Source organism: Meles meles, chromosome 9 (assembly GCF_922984935.1).
Source record: "Meles meles chromosome 9, mMelMel3.1 paternal haplotype, whole genome shotgun sequence".
Lineage (NCBI taxonomy): Eukaryota > Metazoa > Chordata > Mammalia > Carnivora > Mustelidae > Meles > Meles meles.
In genome coordinates this window covers 43,334,743-43,356,925 of record NC_060074.1, presented here as the reverse complement: position 1 = coordinate 43,356,925, position 22,183 = coordinate 43,334,743, and the positions used below count along the sequence as shown (strand labels likewise).

Sequence of the window (22,183 nt, the reverse complement as noted above, 5' to 3'; positions counted from 1 at the left end):
TGGGACCTGTGAGGAACCTTCCGGCAAGACTGTGTGCTCCTGGTATGTGACTGCCGACTCAGTGCAAGACCCAAAGCAGGTGGGCAGAGCTCTTCAGGAAGCCGAACCTCAGGGCCCTGCAGCGTGTGAGGCTCTCCTTCTCGCAACTATATCAAACCCCCCACAGTGGACTCAAGATACACTAAGTGACCGAGTTCTGGCCACATGAATGCGGGTAAGACTTGCTGCCTGGAGTCTGGGTTGAGCTCAAAGATGCATTTTTCCTGAGTACACAATGATTTCTTTTTTGAGGCAGAATCTGGGAGAGATCTTCTAAAAATCTGTGGTTTTTGGCATTATTTGAACAAATGAAGAGCATCTGGCAGCAGTGGGCTTGTGCCTGTGCCTCCAAATGGCCAGTGCGGCAGCCAGAGAACACACCTGCCTGCCCAGTCCTCATCTTTGCTAACTGCGAGTCACAAAATCTTTCAAAAGTTGGCTGAAGAACAATCTTGTTTCAGAAGTAAAACGTTTCTGATTTTCTCCCAAGAGAGCAAATCTCTAGTATATACTCAATTTTAAATGTCAGTTAAAATTTTTCTAAATATCAAACAATAAAAGATCAATGATCTATGATGTAAAAAAAAAATTATGAAGGGCTAAAAATCCTGTTTTTGTCATAAATATATAGCTTGGGGATCAACACAGACATGCCCTTACCTTTAAAGGTAAACAAATGAAGACGCAGGTTTTAACTTTGAGGCAAACCAGTGCTCCATGGCCCCATGGAAGTAGTCTCAGTGGCTCGCTGTGGCCCATGGAGCATCTCACTCCCCGCGGGAGCAGTCCTGGGCCAGTGGTTACCCTCTGAGGCATTTCGACTTGCTCTGAGTGAAACCATTAGTCAAAGAAACCAGCTACCCCCAAATGTTTCATGAATATCTTAAATAACTCTACAGATCTAATTATGGTATTTTATGTCAATTTCTGATGCTTATTTTTACACACACACACACACACACACACACCATCCAAAAAAGGCTAATGCATAATTTCATTTGTATTTCTGAAAAAAATGTCACGAATTGGCACTGTTTCTAGACTGTACGCATGCACACCCAGCAGAGTCTGCCCTACGTGTGACCACACTGTGATCTTCTCACCTATTCAAGTAAGAGAGTGCTAAGCTTAAACTCACTTTATTTCCCAAGTTCTCTAGGCCTACATCTTCAAGTGAATGGTAATTCATTTCAAATTAACATGTTATTAATTAAGGCTGAGGATCTGGGGTTCTCATCTGTGAAAGAATTCCACAGCTGATCTATTCCTGGCAGTCAAGGATGGAAGACCAAGACCATAGAGATACACGGAGGGACCTGGACACTATTCTCAACGTAGTCGGGGTAGCCTCAAATGCAGAGCAGCTCTGAGCTCAGAGGGGCCTCTCTGGGCAGTCAGACTGAATGGCTCCGAACACACATCCGAACACACATCCATCTTGCTGCAGAGTTTCATTCGTGTGGCTGAGAACCAATATATCACACTCAGGTCTATCTGACAGGACAAGCCCATGTGTGCCCAAAACACATGGCTGAGGAATACAGGAGCCACAGGAAGGTCTGAGGAGCAGGAAGAACAGCCCCTGGAAGGGTGTGGGAGAGACTTCATGGAACGCTGCTAACTTATTTTAGATTTTGGAAATGGAGACCCCCCCCTCCAGAAAAGTGTCGAAAGAGGGATCTCACGCAATCCCGGGACTACCCAAACTCTCTTCTGACTCACCTGATGTCCAATACGAGCCTCTCTCCCCAGATTCCTGTTTTTCTTTTCACCTCAGTCCGATGGAAGTCACACAGACGTGCCTAACACTTGTGCCAGAAATCCTGTATAAGAATGCTTGCAGTGGTGTTCCTCAGAACAGCCCCGAATCAGCAAAGGCCGACATCTCCCCACCACAGGTGCCCCATGGTATGTCCATATGGAACACCACAAGCAGGAAGGGCAGATGCTGACATGGCCAAAACAGGACGAACTTCACAGACAGGATGTGTGGAGAAGACCAACCCGAGCACCAACGGCTGTGACCCTACCCAATGGTTCACCATCCACAAGCAACTGGTCCTAGGAGTGAACAATGGCATAGCAACCACCCTCAGGCGCGTGCATATACGGACAGCGGGGACAGGCGGGGGCTGGCGGCCACCTGCTGCTTCCCAATCTGAGGACGGGCCACCTGCACACTTAGCTACCAGGATTTTGCACTTTCTCTGTGTGTGTTCTATTGATATAACGTATCTCATCCCCCCAAAAAGCTAAAAATGGGTCAATGGGTCATCTGAAGAGTTTGTGGATACAGAGGTCAGGTCAGCAAGTGTGACAGACAGAGTTGGGGGTGGGGGAGAGGAGACGGGGGCACCAATATGAAGTCTCAAAGAGTGGCCCCGCCCTTCACAGTAAGAGCTGCTGCTTCCACAGCAAGGGAGTCATGAAAAGACCTATTTGTTGTTTGTCTCAGTATCTTTTCCCCAAATATCGGGATATACACAGTCGACTACTCGGCCAGTTCTGAACTCAGATACAGTGCTTCCTCCAACACCCCATCTCCGGATCAGCTGGCTGCCGGCCTTGATTAGCAGGGGGCGGCTACATTACCATGCTAATCCACGGAGTCTCAGTGCCATCTCCTTGATATGGATATGTGTGTGCTTATGGGCCGCCCTGATTAGCCCAGCTTCCATGTGTCAAAAGCGCCAGATTCTTCCCAAAGAATAATTTTAGCTTTACTTATATCCCTAAAGTGTAAGAGTTGATTTGAAAAGGTACTTACCTCCACCATATGCTATTTTTCTTAAAACAATTTGCATTTCAAAGCGACTATGGCATTTATATCTGAATGAATATCAGTATGTTGCCTGAACTGATCTCAAACGAGCATGAAAAAGATGCTGGTTTTCTATTGAACATGACTGTTTTCATCCACCAAATGCCATCAAAGACAGAATGCCTCTTTTAAGCTATAGGCTTATTACATAAAAAATAGCTTGCTCTGATTTTTAAAAATATACTCTGAAATAAGGCTTTTCATAGCATTCAAATAAAGGTTCATCAACAATTATTTCTTGTAAAATACAAAATTTTGCTCACTGCACTTTCCGTTTTAGTTCATCTTCACAAACACAGCTTGGCCTTCTCAAAGGCTTAAAGTGGAAAAGGAATATTTGGCATTTGAATTACTGGTAAAGTAGCTTGTAAAAGAGCAGCAGTGTTTGCCAGTAGGTAAGAGACCGCAAAGTTTCCCGTGCCTTGTGTGAGGGGGTATGACGCAGAGAAGGGGTCTACAAGGGCCCCAGTACAATGCAGACATTGGTATCTACCGTGGGATTTTATACCTTTTTAAAAACAAATCGTAATTACAGCATAGGGTTGATAGGAGCTTTCCCTGACCCTCGGAGGCCTCACACTGAGAAACAGAGATCAGTTTTGGGGGTCGATTCTCATTCCTACCTGGCCTCAGATGTGCGAGGAGTCTGGGGTGTGAGGCCACCTTGCAAACCTCCGGAGCACAGCCCCCGCTGAGCATGAGCAAGAAGGCCAGTTTGCTGGAATCGGAGCAGGGCGATCGAGGCTACTCTAACGGCCACACCGCTTCCAAATAGGCCTTTGCCATCTGTTCGTCCTCCAATTATAACCCAAAAAGAAATATAATTCACAACACTACCATAAAACGTGAGATACGGATGATTTAAGTGCCTATGAGCAGGGCCGTTCGCTGCACTATTTGCATTGGAAATCTGCCCTCCTTTTTGGCATCCAAGACTTGAGGCTAAGAGGATTTTTTCCAAGGACACATTCAGTATCTTAAAGACGTAGGCGTCCGGGATTCTGCATCGTTATAAACTAACACTTGTTTTGTTAGAGTGCATTCAACATGTCCACTACTGAGATGGGAATCGCGGTGCACCTCTTCGCTGGGATATATGCCCATATGTGCTAACCAGAGAAGAGAGAATGTATGGAGCCCAGACCTGGCGGTCACAGTGGACGTGTTTGCTACTACCTACAACAGTGTGGCCACACTCAGGACTACAGTCCTGGGACCAGTTCCCATCTATTTCCTAAAGCGCAGAAATAGCTCATTTTGTTTGGATTTCTCCTTGTTCTCATTATGATGCCCAAGGAAAAAAACACTGAATCATTCTTGTTGTACAAATGTCTTTAAAACTTACCTTGAATGAATGCTGTCAATTAGAAGACTTCCAGAATCTCATGTAACAGATCAGCTCATTATTGAACGTGAGCATTGATTCTCCTTTGTGATGGCCACAGGAATGATGTAATTTTATACTACACTTCTTTCTTATGCCTTCTAACCCTCTTCACGTGTTGTTCCATTATCTTCATAATAATTTTAGATATATGACGTTTTGCTGATTTAAGGCAGACAATTCATGCTGCTATTTTCTTACTTCTGGATAGCTTCATTTCCAATTTCTCATTAGAGTAAACAAAACTGCAAAGGACATCTTCTATTAAGACTCTTCCTTAGGATAAAATCTCGGGAGAATCATTACTCAGTCCAATAGCATTAACATCTTTCTGACTTGTGGCATATATTGCTGATTTTCTGAGGCCATTTGCCAAAAGATGATGGAACCTGGGCATCTTGAAAACAATTCAGTTCATGGTTTGTAAAATGGATATAACATTAATGATGATGACAATAATATGCCCCATGTGGCTAATTAATATAAACATCAAATTGCATAAAGCACTTTGTAAACCACAAAGCCTCTGCGGATATAAGCTGTTATTAATTTCACCAATGGTGAGTTTTCCTTTTCTCTCTAGTTTATTTTTTACTAAAGGCTTAAAATGCCAATAATGCTAATTTTGTTTGCCTTTAAAATCTAAAAGGTCTGAATGTCATCCTTACTGTCTTTCTTGTGCCGGGGTTTCCTCATGTGTCCCTTGCTCACATCTGCATTTGGCTATTACAGTCGTCCTCACAATGCATGAGCCGACATGCGTGCTCTCGAAGGCGTCCTGAGCACCTCCTCTACGGACCTGGGCAGTGCTTAGTGCTGGGACAGTGTGACGACACTCCTACCACTCCAGGTCTTCCAGAATTTCCAAAGGATTACGATCAGGTCCACCCAAGCCATCAGAGGCACAATTTATAAAGGGAAAGAAGAAATGAAACCATGGGCCTGGGACATGGTACTAACAGTGGATGAATGGTACAACCAGATGTGCAGAAAGGAAGAGGAGCTGGAGAAGCCCTGGGCCTGCTCTTGTGCCGTGGCCGGGCCGCCACTGCATCCTGGAGATGGATATAAATCTGGTGTTCGGGACAATTCAAGATGAAAATATTAAGCACATGAGAAGGGAGGCGCTCACTTTAAGGGATTATATTTAGAAATCAGTCCAAATATATTGAATCCAAAGACAAAGTCCATGTCTTCCCAGTTCTTTGGCACCACACTCATTACTGTGGAAACAATGCCCGCACTTTCTTGCTCACTTTTATCGGAGTCTAAGCCTCTGATTTATCCCTGAATTCCTCCCCAACAGTCCTGCCCATGGAGTGCTGTGTCGAAAGAAAGCAAACAGTGCTTAGCCTCAATGGTCATCCCTTATACTTCTCCTGGGCGGCGATGCTCAGTAGCATTACTTAATGATAAAATAATTGTGAGGTCACGAAACTAGGAGAGGGTAACAAAGAAAGGGAAGTAATGGTTTCTACCTCAAAGAGCTTACAGTTTCAGGATGGAAACAACAGAACAGAAATCTGCCTAAACCTCAGCGGTAGGAACATCTAAACAGAAATAGCTAGCAATAAGAATGTGTTTCTCACAAAAGCTGAAGATGTCGCAACTCTTCTGAAGAGTAGTAACTTTAGTGTCTCTTTTAGTTACAGAGGTAGCACACTTCCTGATGTTTTAGGCCTGAAAGAAATGCCCCAAAATGTTTCTTTCTTTCCCTAAAAATAATGAGTTATTAAAAAGCCATCAAATCTACTCCAAGTAAACCCTGGTTTGTGGAAGCAGATTATCATGGGATACTGATTTTTGGATTATTTTTTAGCAAAATAATTCTCAACCAGTAAGGCTTTTATTTGCAAGCGTTCTACTGAGTGGCTAGATGGGTGTTTAGTAAAAGGACCCGATTTGTGAATCAGATTAACGTGGCAAACAAAGTCCAAAGTGTGCGACAGGAAGGGGTGACTGAGGCAGAAACACAGCGAAAAGCAAAGTCGGGGCAGGGGGGAGGTCCCCTCCCTCATGGGAGGCCCACAACCCAGGAGACACACATGAGCCATGGGGTTTCCTCTGTGCCCAGAGCGGACTCTGGAGTTATTAAAATGTTTTCTAGACCATTTGAAACTAAACAAAGAAAAACTTTGTTTCTAGGAGACAACGGATCTAGTTCTGATGTTGCGTTATTTATTTATTTATTTTTTCATAGCTATTACGACTGTAACAGCAGCTTAGCGGCTCGGCGTCTGCAGTGTGAGCAGTTTTGATAAACAGCCTCTGCGGGCCACACAACGGGGATAATGTATCCTTAAGTACCGCCAATGAGCTGCCATTCTGCACAGCCAATTACTTCTGTGCGTCTGTCACTCAAAGGAAAAATGGCTGAGCCCATTAGATCAAACCTTTGTCACTGTTCCTAATGCACTCTTAGGCCTCATTAATCTCCGGGAGCAGCAACAGAGCCGCCGGTGTCTCATTGCCTCCCCCGAACAGGCCCACGTGAAGCCTCTCATCTCTCCCCCAAGTGCACCGCGTTAATCAAGCTCTCCTTATTACCCCAGTCCCTGTCACGGCGGAGAGCGCGCTCCCTCTTAAATGCTCTCATTATGACCCATCTTTAGAGCCGGCTAAGTGGAAAAAAAGAGAGAGGGAGAGAGGGAGAAAGAGGACGGGAGAGAAAGAGGAGAGGAAAAAGCAAGTCCGATCACATTAATATTCATGACAATAATTAGTATTCTAGGTCACTGAATATTCATGCTATTAGTTTGGTTTTTTATGGGTTTGCTGGATGTCCTGATTACTGAAGTGTGGAGGAAAACAGCATGGTTGAGACTTTAGATGTCAACGGCAGTTCAATACTCAAAACACATCGAGATCCCCGCCCCCACCCCCGAAAAATCAGCCTCAACCCTCCCGGAGGCTTTAATATTTTGAAACTGCTGGGGGCCTGAAGCACAGAGAGGGAGGGAGAGGAGCGGGCAAGGTTTCCTGCTACAAAGGCCTACACATTGCTCTGCTGAGGATAAAAACACAGTCACCGTTCCAAATACCCAACAAAGACACACTTTTGGGACAGGGAGGTATCTGGCATCTCACACCAAAATGGGGCAGTGTGGGAATAAAGAGTCGGGGGGGACATGGCCCAGGAGCCCGGTGCCCACGGAGATCCGGCTGGTCCTGCAGAGCTCCGCTCCCACCACAACAGAGGGAATGCTGTTTGGGGTGGGGCATGGGTTTATTGTGTCTGACCCACGAAGGCTGCGCACAGGCGACAGAAACAACAGTGCCTGGCATGGAAACAAATCCATGCAAAATTTCTGTCCCCTTGCTTCCTTTTCTTCACCAGTGACAAGCACAACAAATACGATGGATTCCTGACAGAATCTGGAGACTGGCCCTGGGCTGCTGGACTTTGCAAAGGCGCACTCCCAAGAGTGAGGAAGGTACATTGGCCCACGACAGCAATGAAAAAACCGGTGTTCATCTGTATAAGGTCCTAAGATGGGGAAGGTGGGATTCAATGTAGGGTTTCTACCTCTCAAGGCCCTTTTGTGGACCATTACGTTTTCCTGTTGTTACTTCAGTGTCAGAATAACGTTCAGACCTGACACAACTCAGTATTCCACTGTGGGTGGATACGATTCTACCAAACCAGCCTGGCTGACAACTCCTGTCAGAAGATACTGTGGGACATCTGACTGTCTTCTCTGGAAGTATGCCTGAAATTACAGTCGGATGGATTCTCTAAAACATGGCTTATGACTGGAATGGTGATGCAGGTTCCAAGCCAAAAAGCACCAGGAAAGGCGGATACTGCCGTGGGCATCCTGAGTGAGTTACCTTGGAAGAAGGGGGAAATGTGATCAGGAAGGGGGAATTTAACCAGGCCTGAATAGATATCTCCTGGATTCTTCTTCTTCCTCCTCTTTCTTGCTGGAGTAGATGCTTAAGTAAATTTTTCAAAAAGTAATTTGTTTCTGTATACTTGTATATCATTTAAAAATTATTTTTCTTCCTCCATACTTGATTGATTGTATTTTCGCCCTGCATAGACTTCTAGGTTCAAAATGACTTGTCCTTAGAAAGGAATTCTTCCATTGTCTTTTAGCATGTGGTGTTTTCTCTGAAGTCCACAGGCCAGAAGAATTCCCTCTCGGTAGGTAAGCATGCTCTCTTCCTGCCTGGGATGCTTTCTGGGAATCTGTCTGTGTTTGCAAAGTCTCCTCTCCCCTGAACTTGACACTCCATTCTTCAGATGGAAGACACTAACATGTCCTTCATCACCTCTAGTGTGCTTTCTGCACACAGGTACAATCACCAACAGTATTCTTGGCTGTGGTCTTTACAGCACTGAACCTATCTACTGAATTTAAAATTTAAAAAAAAAAATTTTTTTTTCTTTTTGTAATCAATTTTTCTTTGATTTTCAAGGACTCTTTATCCCCAGGTTTTTCATGTAAACTTTGTTTCATTTTATGAAGACAATAATAATTAGCCTCTTAAGTCTCCCTTCTTCCCCACCTCTCACTCTCTTGTAGGATCAGTTGCAGTTTATCTCGGTTCCTCTCATTTTTAGTGTTGGTTTCCACAAATGTCTTGGCAGCGTATTTGTGAACATGCACCCACCAGTCCATCAGGCAGAGGCGGGGGCTGGCCCTGCAGCCTTGGAAGGTGTGTGGCGCAAGCTGACTGGGAGGTTCACTTTAAATCAACCATACAGGGCTCGTGGGCAGGCTGGTGTGCGTCAGTGACGTCACTCACGGCAAGACTGCTTTTCCTTGTCATTTCTTTCTGTCTCTGTGTGTGGATGTCTGAGCTCCCCAAGCCACTCCCTTCTCTTTCAAGCATCAGTGTCCCCATCGGACTGGAGGTGGGGACACCGATGGCAGGCTCCACTTGAATGTGTCCCTCTGCCCGCCATGACTGCCTTCCGCAGCTGCCACACAGAGTGTGGAGCCTCCCCACCTTCACTGCGGCTTTTCTGCTCTGCGTAACTTGTGGGCCCCAAAGGGAGACCCAGGCTCAGTTATCAGTACACAAGGCAGCTACTTGGATGTGTTTTTCCTCCCCTTCTCTAAGCCTGGTCAAAATGTGACATGAAGATCATCACATTTCCAGCATTGTGATATTTGAAATGCAGTCAACATTCCAAGACTGGTGAAGCATTTCCCAATACTAGGAATAACACAAGACCACCCCCACAACCAGTGATTTTCTATCCAGTTGCCCCCTTCATCCCTTGAGCATTGATCACCAACTTCAATGGTCTTATTTGTTTATCTTCTGACTCCTCCGCCCCCACCAGAGTGCAAGGCCTCTGAAGGGAGGATCCCATGAAACTCCAAAGCACTATTCGGGGCTGGGCATACATGCAGCCAACCCAGTAATGACGGTACACGAGCAGTACAGGAACGAAAGCAGTAAGGTATCCCAAAGTCAACACAGACATATAATTAGGCATTATCATATCTGAAATGTCAGATGCATTAGGATCATAAACTAGAAAATCAAGAGAAACATTTGAATAAATATTCCCACTAACATAGAGTTCAATACAATGACTGGATATAAAAACATAAAGACTATGAGCTTTCTTATTTCTATTTTTTTTAAAGATTTTATTTATTTATTTGACAGACAGAGATCACAAGTAGGCAGAGAGGCAGGCACAGAGAGATGGGGGGGGGGGAAGCAGGCTCCCTCCCTGTTTAAGCAGAGAGCCCAATGCGGGACTCGATCCCAGAACTCTGGGATCATGACCTGAGCCGAAAGCAGATGCTTTAACCCACTGAGCTACCCAGGCACCCCGAGCTTTCTTATTTCTTGCAAAGTAGATAACAGACAGCCCCCTTCTCTCCCAGCCCCTCTCCCCCAAAAAATTAGCTTCACATTTCATCAAAAATTATAAACTAACAGAATGGATCGACATGATACATCTAAATGAAGAAAAGTGTTAACATTTTACTGAGGGATATACATTAGGTTCGAATAAATTGGGCAAGACTTGTGTTCCATGACAAGAAACTCAATATAGTAAAGATGTCAGTTCCTCCCCAATTAACTGATAGATTAAAAGCACTGTCAATGAGTCACAATGCAATTATTTTTCGGGGAAAGGAGAAGGTTTTGAGTTACTCTTAAGTTTATTGGAAAAAATAAATGAGTGGCAACAGCCAAGAACACCAGTAAAATCAAAGAGTAATATTACTACCAGATATAAATTGAATCATAAATCTAAGAAACTGTGGTAAATCCATACATGGTAACACAATGGTAACAGTAGGTCAACTGAAAGATTCCCAAGCCCAGAAGCAGTGATTTTGATTAAATGAGTTAGTTGTATAATAAAGGTGAGACACACAGTCATAAGTAAACAGTTCGACAGAGAAAGGACAATTAGTTATCTATTTGAAAAAGGAGTTTATTAGATTTCCTATTGTGTATAATTGATACAAACAAATTAAAGGTGGATTCAAGGCTAAATATTCTTAAGAAAGAAACAATAAAAAAACTGCAGAACGCAGAAATATATATTTATGAAATGGGATCTGTTTTCAGGATTATTATTTAAGGGTTTCTAAATATCTAAAGCAGAAATTGCAGAACTAAGACTTATAATTTGATTATATGTATATATTCTTGATTATACATTAAAAAGGGGAAAACCTCTATATGTAAATAAGACCATAAAATTTAAAAAGCAAATAATAAACTGAGGAAATATCTACAGAACATATTATACAGCATTAATATCCTTAACATGTAAAGAATTCTTATATACTAGTAAGAAAAAGACAAACACCAAATACAAAAACGGGAAAAGATGCATCTAAACAACTGTGACATAAGAAATACCTGTGATCAACAAGCGATGGTCAACTTTAGTGTTAACTGAAGAAATCCAAATAAACAAAGCATGAGGTATTTTTAGTATAGATTCCAAAAATGATAACAGCAATACTAGCAAGCATGTGTGGGTGAAATGGATACTCACTTTGGAGATGGAAGGGTACTTGTGCAACAAAACCTTTCTAGAAATTACTTTGGAAATGCATACCAAGATCTTGGTATATAACCACTGACTTGAGTCACTTTACTCACGGACATTTGTCCTAAGACAGTAACAAATGGTATACACAAGGATTTGGGTACATGCATGTTATCATGTCTACACAAGTGAAAAAGTTACAAGAAGGGAAGGCACAAAACATTGCTCTAGTCCAGTAATTAAGATAAGAAAACAAATAAAAAGGAAAAGCACAAAAAGAAACAAACATCTCCATGTTAACTTGGACCTCTAGAACAAAACAGCAGAAATCAAATGAGTAGAGAAAGAAGAATACAGTTAAGTAGCATGTTAAGTTCTTTGGCAAACAGCCCCAAAATAGCTGAAATAATACCTATTTTTAGGTCAGAGTCTGCCACTTAAAATAACATCAACATACTTCAAGTTAAAATTGTTCTCCACGAGAGAGAGAGCACCTATGAACAAGGGGACAGAAGGCCACCAGCCGATGAGGTCACCTGCATGCAGAGACAAGGAAGCCACGTCCCTGAGCACCGCTGTTACCACGAGGCACTTTCTTTCCCCAAAGTGGTACTGTGCTCCTGTGACGCCACAGCCCCACTTCCATGTCCCTACTTGTGATCCGAGGAAGAGTAACCATCAAGCAGGCTCCCTTTAAGAGGAATTAACTTGGCTAAGGGTTGGAAGAATGTGCCGTCATCAGCTGAATGTGGGAGCAGGGAAAGGGATTCTGTGCACTGCCCCAAACCCTCCTATCCACCCAATGCCAGGGCATTCAAGAGAAAGAAACAGGTGCTAAAGGAATCCTCCTTTAGCTGAGGCACAGGACATGAGCCACTCCACGCATATGATAAGGTTACAAGGCATTTTGTATTTTCTGTTTACCAAACATTACATTTTCCTGAGGAAAACAAGGGGCAGTTCAGCACCAAAGAACACAAGTTTCAAGATTTAAAAAACTCTAAATTCCAAACATTATGTATCTAAAACTCCTTCAAATCACTGAGGCTCTTCCCTCATCCTTGTGCTTGGCAGATTCCCATCCTTTCTTTACACTCTGCACAGGTGCTCCCCAAGCCCTGAGCCTTGATCCACCTCCTCAGGTAAACTGGACCCATCACCCCTAGACCTTCAGGCCCCTGTGTACTTGTACTGTGGCCTGCCTCAGAGCCCTGCCTTTACTGTCTGCTGGTCTTTCTTCCCTACCAGAGCCCAAGATTCTCAACAGCAGAAATGAGTCTTAATCTGTGTACCCAGAGCCCAGCACCATGCCTGGCATCCATCAGATATGCCATAAATGTTTGTTCACATGACTAAAATGGGTGGGTTTGGCATGGTGGGTTAGAAGGAGAAGTGGAAAATGAGCTCGTTTTAAGGTGACGGCCTCAGGTGTAAGTTCTGGAGATCGGGGTCTCCACATCCACAGCATACACAGTTCCTGGCGTAGGACAGGCACTCACTAAATATTTTTTGAAAAAGCTAATAAATACAAAGTAGTGAAGACATCAGTTTTTCATTTAATACAGAATCCCTCCTTCCATCATGCGTACTTATTTTCTCTCTTCTTATCCCAGAGTTAGCACACCATCCCGAAAAGGGAAATTTCAGGTATGTCTCGGAAGGAAGGTCAGCAGGTCTTAAGAGACCTTACCACCATTTTGGAATGAACTGATGTCTCCCTAGCAGAAAGCCCTATTTCTTTGGATTTTTAATAACAGCTGATATTTGAATTGTACTTTATGAGTTTCCCAAAACTTTCGTATGTATTATCTTACCTGCCATCACATTTCTGTGATGCATATAGGCCAGGCGAGATGGACCTAATATGGTGGTAAAGCTTTACCGAGTTAGCTGTCCAATGCCACTTGGTATCACACAGTAGAGCGCCAATGGACCCCAGTTTTGGCCCCTTTCTACTACCTTGCTTTCACCAACCAACATCGTGTATACCACAGAACTGTGGGGTCAGCACGATCCGTCTTTCAAAGCACCTGACACCTCAGAAGGAGAAAAATGGAGCAAAGCCATATGCCAGAAAGTCCCAAAGAACAGTTAATTTATTTTGAAAAGACAGGATGTATGTCAAAGAGGAAAAAGGGACTTTTTGCTGGAGAAAACAAACCCGTGTGTTGAAGTGTGTTAGAAGGAGGACTCAGGCCTTTTCTCTGATAAGTAATCACTGGAAGGTCAAAGCCAGAAGGCAACCATTTGCAAAGACTCACAAAAATGAACCATGACATTCTGAATGGCCTGAAACTGGACTCAATGGCCAGGAATTTCTAAACACATCTAGATTTGAGAAAATACTTCCTTTGATCCTGAATTAAAGACCAAATCTCCTTTCAAAAGAGAATAAAGAAAATTAAGGTTGTGTAAAAGAATGACATAAAAGTTACAATATAAAGCTGAGAGAATTGAAAGTTGAGGTCCAATAGTTTCCTTTCAATCTTGTTCCAAATAGCTCTTCCACTTTCATCCACTTAGTCACTACAAATACACACCAGCCCTTGATACTTTCACAGCTCATTTACATACTTTAGAAGGCCCTTAAATCCTCAGTCATATGTAAAACTCTACTTCCAACTACACATCTCTGGGAAAACCTCTTGGTTTGGTTTGTGAGACTGTGACTCAAGATGGTGCCATGTGCTGGCTGGCAGTCCCGGAACCACAGGGGTAGGGAAGGTGACCACCCACAGAAGAGAAGAGGTTTCTAAACCTTAAAGTACAATGTTCACGGTTCTAACCTCACTTCACCTCCAAGGCTCCACACTGTCTGTGACCAGCGGCACCTACCACTGGGTTCTTGTGCGGGTCTGCCATGAGCTTACCTGAATTTGGTGAGATGTGTAAACTGCTCATGTCCTTGGACAGGCCGTTGGTTTTAGGGCTGGAGATGGGCGCACAGGCCGACGTGGCTCGGGGTGGCCTCTTCCCTGGGACTTTCACAGTGGTTCTCAGAAGATCAATCTCTTTACCATGAACATTCTGCATGTAATCCTGTTCAAAATGTTAAACATCCAAGAGAGATTAAAAAGAAGACCTCATACAATCTAGGACACAAGGTTCTATCAGACACCATAAGTTATAATCCTATGACCCCTTCCACTGTGGCAAGCACTTTAAAAATAATGAGGTTTTGATCTGTCTAGTATGGTGGCATCATCATTATACTGAAATCACCGCCTCTGTGTCCTGAACTAACCCAGACCCTGGAAATACAAGGAGACACAGGAAATGCTTCCACTGGGGGGATGACAGACCAGCTGGAGAAAATAAGTATCCATATGAAATTATGTTTTTTAAACTGCTGCTTATTACATGGCACACTAGGACCCCAGACTCTTTGTCTAAGTTTCAGGTAAAATTCCATGCAGTAGGAAACTATTTCGTAACAACTGTTCGGTCTCAGATGGCAACACCACTAAGCAACTAGATAAGAATGAAGCTCTCTGGTGGGAGCTCAGGAGAAAACTAAGTAAAAGGTCAAGGATTTCACTAAGGACCAGGACAATGTCTGAGAGGTTGGTGGTATGGTGCTGAGAAAACACAGAGCTCATGGATGGATGTGTAATAGCTGGATGTTGAAAAAGAAAGAACACTGAGTAAGTCTAGTACTCAAGCATTGTGTTTCTCCAAGTGATTCAAGTATCCAGAAAAAGTTATCTTGCCATTCTTCTCATGATGGAGGTGAATGACCAGGAGCTAACAGGGAACCAGGGGGAAGTCTAGGTGGATAGTGATGGTCTTTGTGGAGGTCACATGACAACATTTCAGTGTGGAGTAAAGTACCACCCAAGAGCTGGTTGCTGGGTGGGGGAATGGGAGAGGAAAATGAAAGCCAGGGTAAGGGGCTTACTGGTGAATTAGGAATTACTGGACCTCCACGTGCAAAGAATGTTCCAAAGGCTACACAAGGCTGGAGCCAGGAGGAATACGGGAGCAAAGACCAGCAGAGAAAGGATCCGGAGCTGCACCGAAGGGGGTCAGAAACAGACCAGCTCTTCAATGGGAGTGGGGAAGCTAGGCCTCTGTCAGCAGTCACCACCCAGAGAGATATAGTGGGATCCACAGATCTGCTGTCAGCCACGGGAGCCAGGAGCAGAGGCCCTGATGCAACCTGGCCCTGCAGGACAGGCTGGCTGGCGTTCGCCTCTGCCATCTTGACAGACCCTGGACTCCACCTGGAAGTCAAGATGCTTGGGAAACTCCCCAAAATATAATTAACCATGAAAGAGCTATGTTTTGAAAGGATGTGGACCAAAGACAGAAGGTTGTTACCATTAAATTCGATAGAAGGATAAGACAGACTGGAAAAAATACATGGAACCTCATGAACGAGCTCAGGGTGTTGAGGATGGTGAACAAAAAGCAGAAGGGAAGTGATCCTTGGTTAGTCTAGGGCTGAGGGTCAAGGTCATCTACCAGAAAAAAAAGATTGTTCTTAAACATCTTTAACTTACTTCCATTAATATCCACTGAAAATAGGCCAACCTAAGCTTTAACACCGAAGTTAAGGCTTGTACATAATGAATTCATTCTCGCATAGTTACTCTTTCAAAAATATCAACTTGCTATAACTTTCTTCTTTAATGCCAATTCTTAACAAATTAAAATACAATAACAGGAGTGTAATTGAGCATTTATTGCTTATGGGCTCTAAAATGAGGCTAATCAGATAGTGACTAAAGCCTCAGCATGGGCTCTTTTAATAGGCATGTTTTAACATACAATAACCAGGATATTTTATTTAAAATTATTATAGAAATGTACCAAGTGTCTGCTTTTTGGATTACAATGCAGCAAGGGAACACATTTATCTTTGGCTCAGCATGGGCCAGGGAATCTGTTTTCTTGCTTGAGTTAGGCACCGAAACTTCAGAGGAGCTAGAACTAAAAAAAAAAAAACAAAAAACCAGGATATAAACTTGGCAATTCTTACAGTGCAAGCCACTAACATTTTTACAAACCTTACAAAATGCATTTCCTAATTCACAAAAGCCCTTCAATGTGGTGCTTCGGAAACAGGTGGAATGCAAAGGCACGCGACTGCGGCTTCAAGTTTCCCCCAAGGGGAACGACGCTGAGTTTTCTGTTTTTGAAAGAACCCAGCCTTTTCATCTTGCCCCAGCTTGGTACTTGAGGAATTAAAGCTAGACCACTAACCAATGTTGCCTCCTCAGAAGTGGGACATGCGGCCTTATGGGTCTGAGGTAGGGGCCTCACTGGGTGAAGTAAAGACAGCAAGCTTGATTTTGATATGCAAATGTTACAGATACTACCCTTCTCCTGTTCCTTGTAGAAAATGCCGATCAATGATAAAAGGGGAAAAAACCCTTTAACAAGGCATGAGGGTAATTCAAAGCCAAGTACTTTTAAACAGCACTTAACAAGTCCCCGGGGCCCACTCAAGAGCCAGGCCCCCCAGAGGTGCTATCTCCTGCCCCTCAACAGCTTGAAAAAGTAGTAATTGCAAACCTATTTGCATTTTTCTTCTCAAGTTGTCCATGCTAGTCCTGCGGATTATTTTCTCCAAGCAGGCGCTGGAGCAAAGGGACCCGTTGCCGAACGTGCGGTGAGCTCAGGAACGGAGCACTGCGGCCCCCCGCAAGCCCACTCCTGCACCTTTGCCATCCCTTGTTTTTTACCTCTCGCTCCTAATTATGTTGCATCTATTGCCGTACACTTAATTAGCTGCATTAATGTGATTTCTTTTCACATAGTCAAGCAATTAAGAGCTATGATTGAGTTTCATTCAATTAGCCTCAACAAACATGCTAATTGATGTCCCAGATGCAAATGAGGTGCAATGAGAGAAACCTGCTAGCAATTGAGAGCCGTGTCAGAGACCCACAGCTTCCAGCTTGCTGACAGAAGCACGGTTTAACGTGGCTCCAGCCTTCTGGGGGGCTGCCTTCAGAGAGGGCCGCGGAGTCATTAGTGCCGTGGTGGACGGCATCTCTCCGGACTTGGAGAATTAATTGATTTGCGGCTGACAATCTTGTCCTCCAATCTCATGGTCGTGTGTTACCAGGACCTGGAGGTCATCGACTGGCTAACGCGGTGCTCCGGTGGGGAGAGTAAGCCCTCACCCAAACACGGCATGAGGCTGCTGGAACCCAGGTGTTTTCCCCAAAACCGCAGAAGGAAAGGTGTGGAGGTCTTGGCCTGGTGATCTCAGAGCCCTCTCCGTGTGTGATGGACTATACAGTTCTCAGTAAATGGTGAGTTCATCTTAGTCAGCTCTGGGGCATCTGGCATTGGACTTAAGCTCAAAATACAGCAATCCATCAATAGTCCCTAAAAATACTCTTACTATATTGATTCTCACTGCCTCCCATCCCGATGTTACCTTTGGCTGTCTGCTGAAAGATGGGTTTGCTTGATGTGTTCATGGGGTTACCAAAAGCAGTTAACAAGATCTTAAAGCCAACTCCAAATGTAGAAATGGTATGATTGGCATCTCGGAACGAGAGCATCTGAATCAAACAGAAAGCTTTGAGACTATCTTCAAGGACAGATAATGCAATTAACACCACTGTGATTTTAACACAGATTTTTTATACAGTATGGAGACTCTTCATCTTCATAATTAAATGATGGAAAAAAAAAATCACAGAAATTTTGCTCCCATTATGTTTTCCCAATAAGTTCTGGTTTCTAATTGTACATAAATGCCTAGAAATTTAATAATATTAACATGTAATATAGCTTGTCTAGGTGAGATAATTATTAGCACAAACTAATACCTGCTGTGGCCAATATATTGAATTTTTCCTCTTTGCATGACCTAGCTTGGCAGTCCTCAAAGTGTGGTCCCTGATACACTATTCGGGGGTTCACAGGCTCAGGACTATCTTTAAAATATCCCAAGACACTGTTCGCCTCTTCTAGAGCAGAAATTTGTTTTTCTGGTGACTAAAACTGCTGGTTCTAGACCATAAACCCAGGCAGCAGAACCAAACTGCACTAGGCCCTCTTGTCAGTATTCATTGCCATGTTCTCTAAATAAAAACAAAGTTTCACTTAAGAATGTTCTTGAGGCACCTAGGTGGCTCAGTGAGTTAAGCATCTGCCTTTGGCTCAGGTCATAATCCTAGGGTCCTGGGATCAAGCCCAGTGTCAATCTCCCTCTCCTTGACGCTCCCCCTGCTGCTGCTGCTTTTCTCTCTGTGTCAAATTAAAAAAAAAAAAAAAAGCAGCTATTGATTCTTAAACATTTCAACCCTGAGGTATATAAACATCTTGATTTTCTGGGTAATGACAGGGCAAGCATGCGTGAGCGTTGGTGCCACACATGGAAGGGGATGGGTGTCCCACAGAAACATACTTCTGCAGTTGTCTCAGGTGCGAGCTGAACTAGCCGCTTTTTTGGTGGGACCTATTTTTACTTGAAAGAATGATTATGTCAGACATTATATGACTATTCAACCTTGGGCTTTCGGCAGCTATTTTCTTGAAATGAACAGCATGATCACTGCAGGGAAAAGAGTGGACAGTATCTGTGGCTGGTGTATAACCCAAGTTTCCGGTGAGGATGAGAATCTTGGCAACTTGCATCTCTCACTGTGAGCTTGACACTTTTCAAATACGACGCTCTTTCCCGACAAGACGGGCGGTGATATAAATCCAAACAGTTTCTGGATATTATATGATGAAAAGTGTCTCCATTTGGAAAGCTGCATATCTCAGTTAAACAATTTTTTTTTCAATTACCTATTTGAGAGAAAGAGAGCACACATACACACAGCGGAAGATGCAGAAGGAGAGGGTGCGGGAGAAGGAAAGGAGAGAATCTCAAGCACATTCTCTGCTGAGCATGGGACTCTCGATCTCACAAACCTGAGATCAAGACCTAAGGTGAAATCAAGAGTCAGATGTTTAACTGAATGAGCCACCCCGGCATCCCTAAGCAATGTTTTTGAAATGACCCATGCATGGTGTCACACAGAAGGTCATTCAACCAGCAAGGCAGTTCAACGGATCTTCACTGAGCAGAGAAGGAAACAGTGAGTGATAGTGTTTTGGATTCCCTCTTGCATTCCTCAGCAACTGTCACAAGTTGCATATGGATGGATTATCCTAGAAGAACATCGACAATGATCTGAATGGCTATGAAAGTACCTCCCTCCATAAGGTGAGGTTCTTTTTTTTTTTTTTTTTTAAGATTTTATTTATTTATTTGACAGACGGAGATCACAAATAGGCAGAAAGGCAGCAGAGAGAGAGAGGAAGGGAAGCACACTCCCTGCTGAGCAGAGAGCCCGATGCGGAGCTCGATCCCAGGACCCTGGGATCATGACCTGAGCCGAAGGCAGAGGCTTTAACCCACTGAGCCACCCAGGCGCCCCTATAAGGTGAGGTTCTTGATACACTTTAATTAAAACAACGTATCAGAGCCGACTGAAGGCAAAAGGCAGGTATGACAATCCAGCTCTTTTTCATTAAGCCAGCTACCAACGAGCTTTGGAAACAGTAAGACTGTCCTACTGTTCTCAAGATTTCCTTTTGTTATGGAAAATGTGTTTTCCATAAAAATGTTATTTATGTAATAATATCACAGAAGGGTGGTTTATTATTCTTTTCAATAAATTATGTGAGTATTTTAAAATTTTCTTAGTTTTGATGTCTAACGTGCTTAGTATCAATTAGGTATAATCCACAGATGCGGTGCCTGGCTGGTTCAGTGGGAGGAGTGTGTGACTCTTGATCTCATGATCGTGAGTTCGAGCCCTCACTCTGGGTGTAGAGATGACTTAAATTAAAAAAACTTGAAAAAAAAAAAAGATATAACCCTCAGAAACAAAAGACCTTTAGGATTCCTCAGTTATTTTTAATAAAGTAAAGGAGTCTTGAGGCCCAAAGGTTAAGAACCACTTGCCCAGTTCAATATTCACAAAACAGCCAAGAGCTACGAGTGTGTAACAGCTTCACACACACAACTGGGGGAAGGGAATGAGAGCTGGGCTTCTGCAGAGATGCCAGAAATGTTCTTCAGATTTGTTTGTCTTTTCCTGGAGGAAAGGATTGACTCATTCTTCCGATTTTCACTGTACTTCATGAATGTCCAGGTTCAAAGAGGAACTGTAGTTTGTATAAGTTCTATTTTTAAAAAATCCTTACCTCAGGGCTCAGGAAAAAAAAAAAAAAGTATGTAAGAGAAGCCATTGTTAAATGCACTGCTATTCCCAACTCCATTTAATACTATTTTCAAAGGAAACTAATCTATAAAGACACACATAATACCATCCATTCAAAGAGACCTAAGCAAATGTTCAAGTCCAACATTTCTGAATAATAAACAATAGGCTCATATACAGTCACAGGAGTGGACGAAACCGATACCCTAAAAATACTATGAAAATATCGTAAAACTAGGAGGAATCTTCTGGCCATGTCCTTTCAGATCATATAACTCAAAGAAGACAATTTCTCCTTCTCTCCAAAGGGCCAGTCACAATAGCAAGGTAGGAGGCAGCTTCAAAGTGGAAAACCCTAGGAGAGATGATTTTTGTTTCCCCAGACAGCCAACAGAATTGCAGGGTTTCGCTTTTGGACCTGCCTTTGAAAGGACCACTCAACCAACTTTGGCTTGTAAGTACATGCCAACGTGACGCGTGGCCTCCCCAGGAAGAAGGTACCTGGTGCCTGGGACAAATGCAACAGTTACGACAGCAGATTCTTTAGTGGGCCCTGTGATCATGGAAGACCCAGCAGAAGGGAAGGCTGGCGAAGCGTCACAGGGGGTTAGGGGCAGCGCGCTTCATGCACCATGGACAGCTCCCACACACAGCCAGGACCAACCTCTAGAGGCCCCTCCTCCAGCTAGCATTTGACACGTGTGGGCTGAAAAGTCCAACGTCAGCCCTGGGGGATAGGTTATTATAATATAAATCAAAACAGCAGAAAACTCCAAATTGAATTATGAATATACCTATTGCTTCCTGATTGTATCTGTCTTGATTGACCCAGTATATTGAGCTTTACACTGCAAGAAAGATTTTCCTCATTTTAGGTTCAAATTGAATATTACCCAGTTGTAACCCATGCGTGCTCAAACCCAGCCCACACAAAATGAATGTGTTGGGTATGAAAATGGCTTCCTGTCTTCCCAGTCACTGTAGGCCTCTTCTGAAGGCAAGCATGAGTGAAATTTCACTGCAATGAACTTCAAGGAGCCGGCACCGTTCCTTGGCTATGTGAGTACTTTAATAATTAATTATGGCTTGAAACAACTGGACCAGCAGTTATATCTGGGAAGTTTTGAGTGAGATAGGAATGTTCAGCATAGCAATATTAGATCTGAAGCTCTTTAAAACTTCAGACTTCTTGGGGTGAATTTGCTAGAACACATAGCTCTTCAAAAAACAGATTTTTAAGACAGAGAGCACACACAGTCTGTCCCCGGGGGGGGGGGGGGGGCGCTAATGATCACTACACCTTTTCTTCTGCCATTTAACCCAGTGCAGGACAGAAATCTCCCACATTCACTGTTGCCCACCAGAACACTGCAGGATTTCTCCCCATGCTGAACACTCACCACACCTGTGTTTTTTTCTGACACATTGCTTTTCTAGGAGAAATTCTGTTCCCCTGATGCTACTGCTTCATGTCCGTTAACATTCTAATTTCCTCAACTAAAGAAGTCTGCAGAGGACAAAGTCAGAATGGCCTCTGGGATAGTGCCCGGGATTCAGCCTTGGGGTCTGGGGAGTTGTGCACTCCGGGCACACTACTTAATCATTCCTGGTCCCCATTTCCACATCTTTAAGATAGGGAGATGAACAGGTCCCGCCTCATGGGACAGTTCTGAGGATGGACAGAGATCATTTGCAAACTGTTTAAGAGAATGCCGGAGCCCTCCCCAAACGGTAGCTCTCCTTAGTGCTGTCCAGTCAACATACTGAAATCTTTGCCCTCC

The 22,183-nt window shown here is 43.6% G+C and overlaps 1 protein-coding gene across 8 annotated transcripts in view; it reads right to left on the bottom strand.

Annotated features, from left to right (window-relative positions):
- Positions 1-22,183, bottom strand: part of AGAP1 (ArfGAP with GTPase domain, ankyrin repeat and PH domain 1) — a 517,259-nt gene that overhangs the window by 162,729 nt on the left and 332,347 nt on the right. For all 8 annotated transcript variants that reach the window (XM_046018363.1, XM_046018364.1, XM_046018365.1 and 5 more), the window contains one exon: positions 14,094-14,262. In XM_046018363.1, coding sequence (XP_045874319.1) covers positions 14,094-14,262 — 169 coding nt within the window. The remainder of the gene's footprint in view (positions 1-14,093; positions 14,263-22,183) is intronic.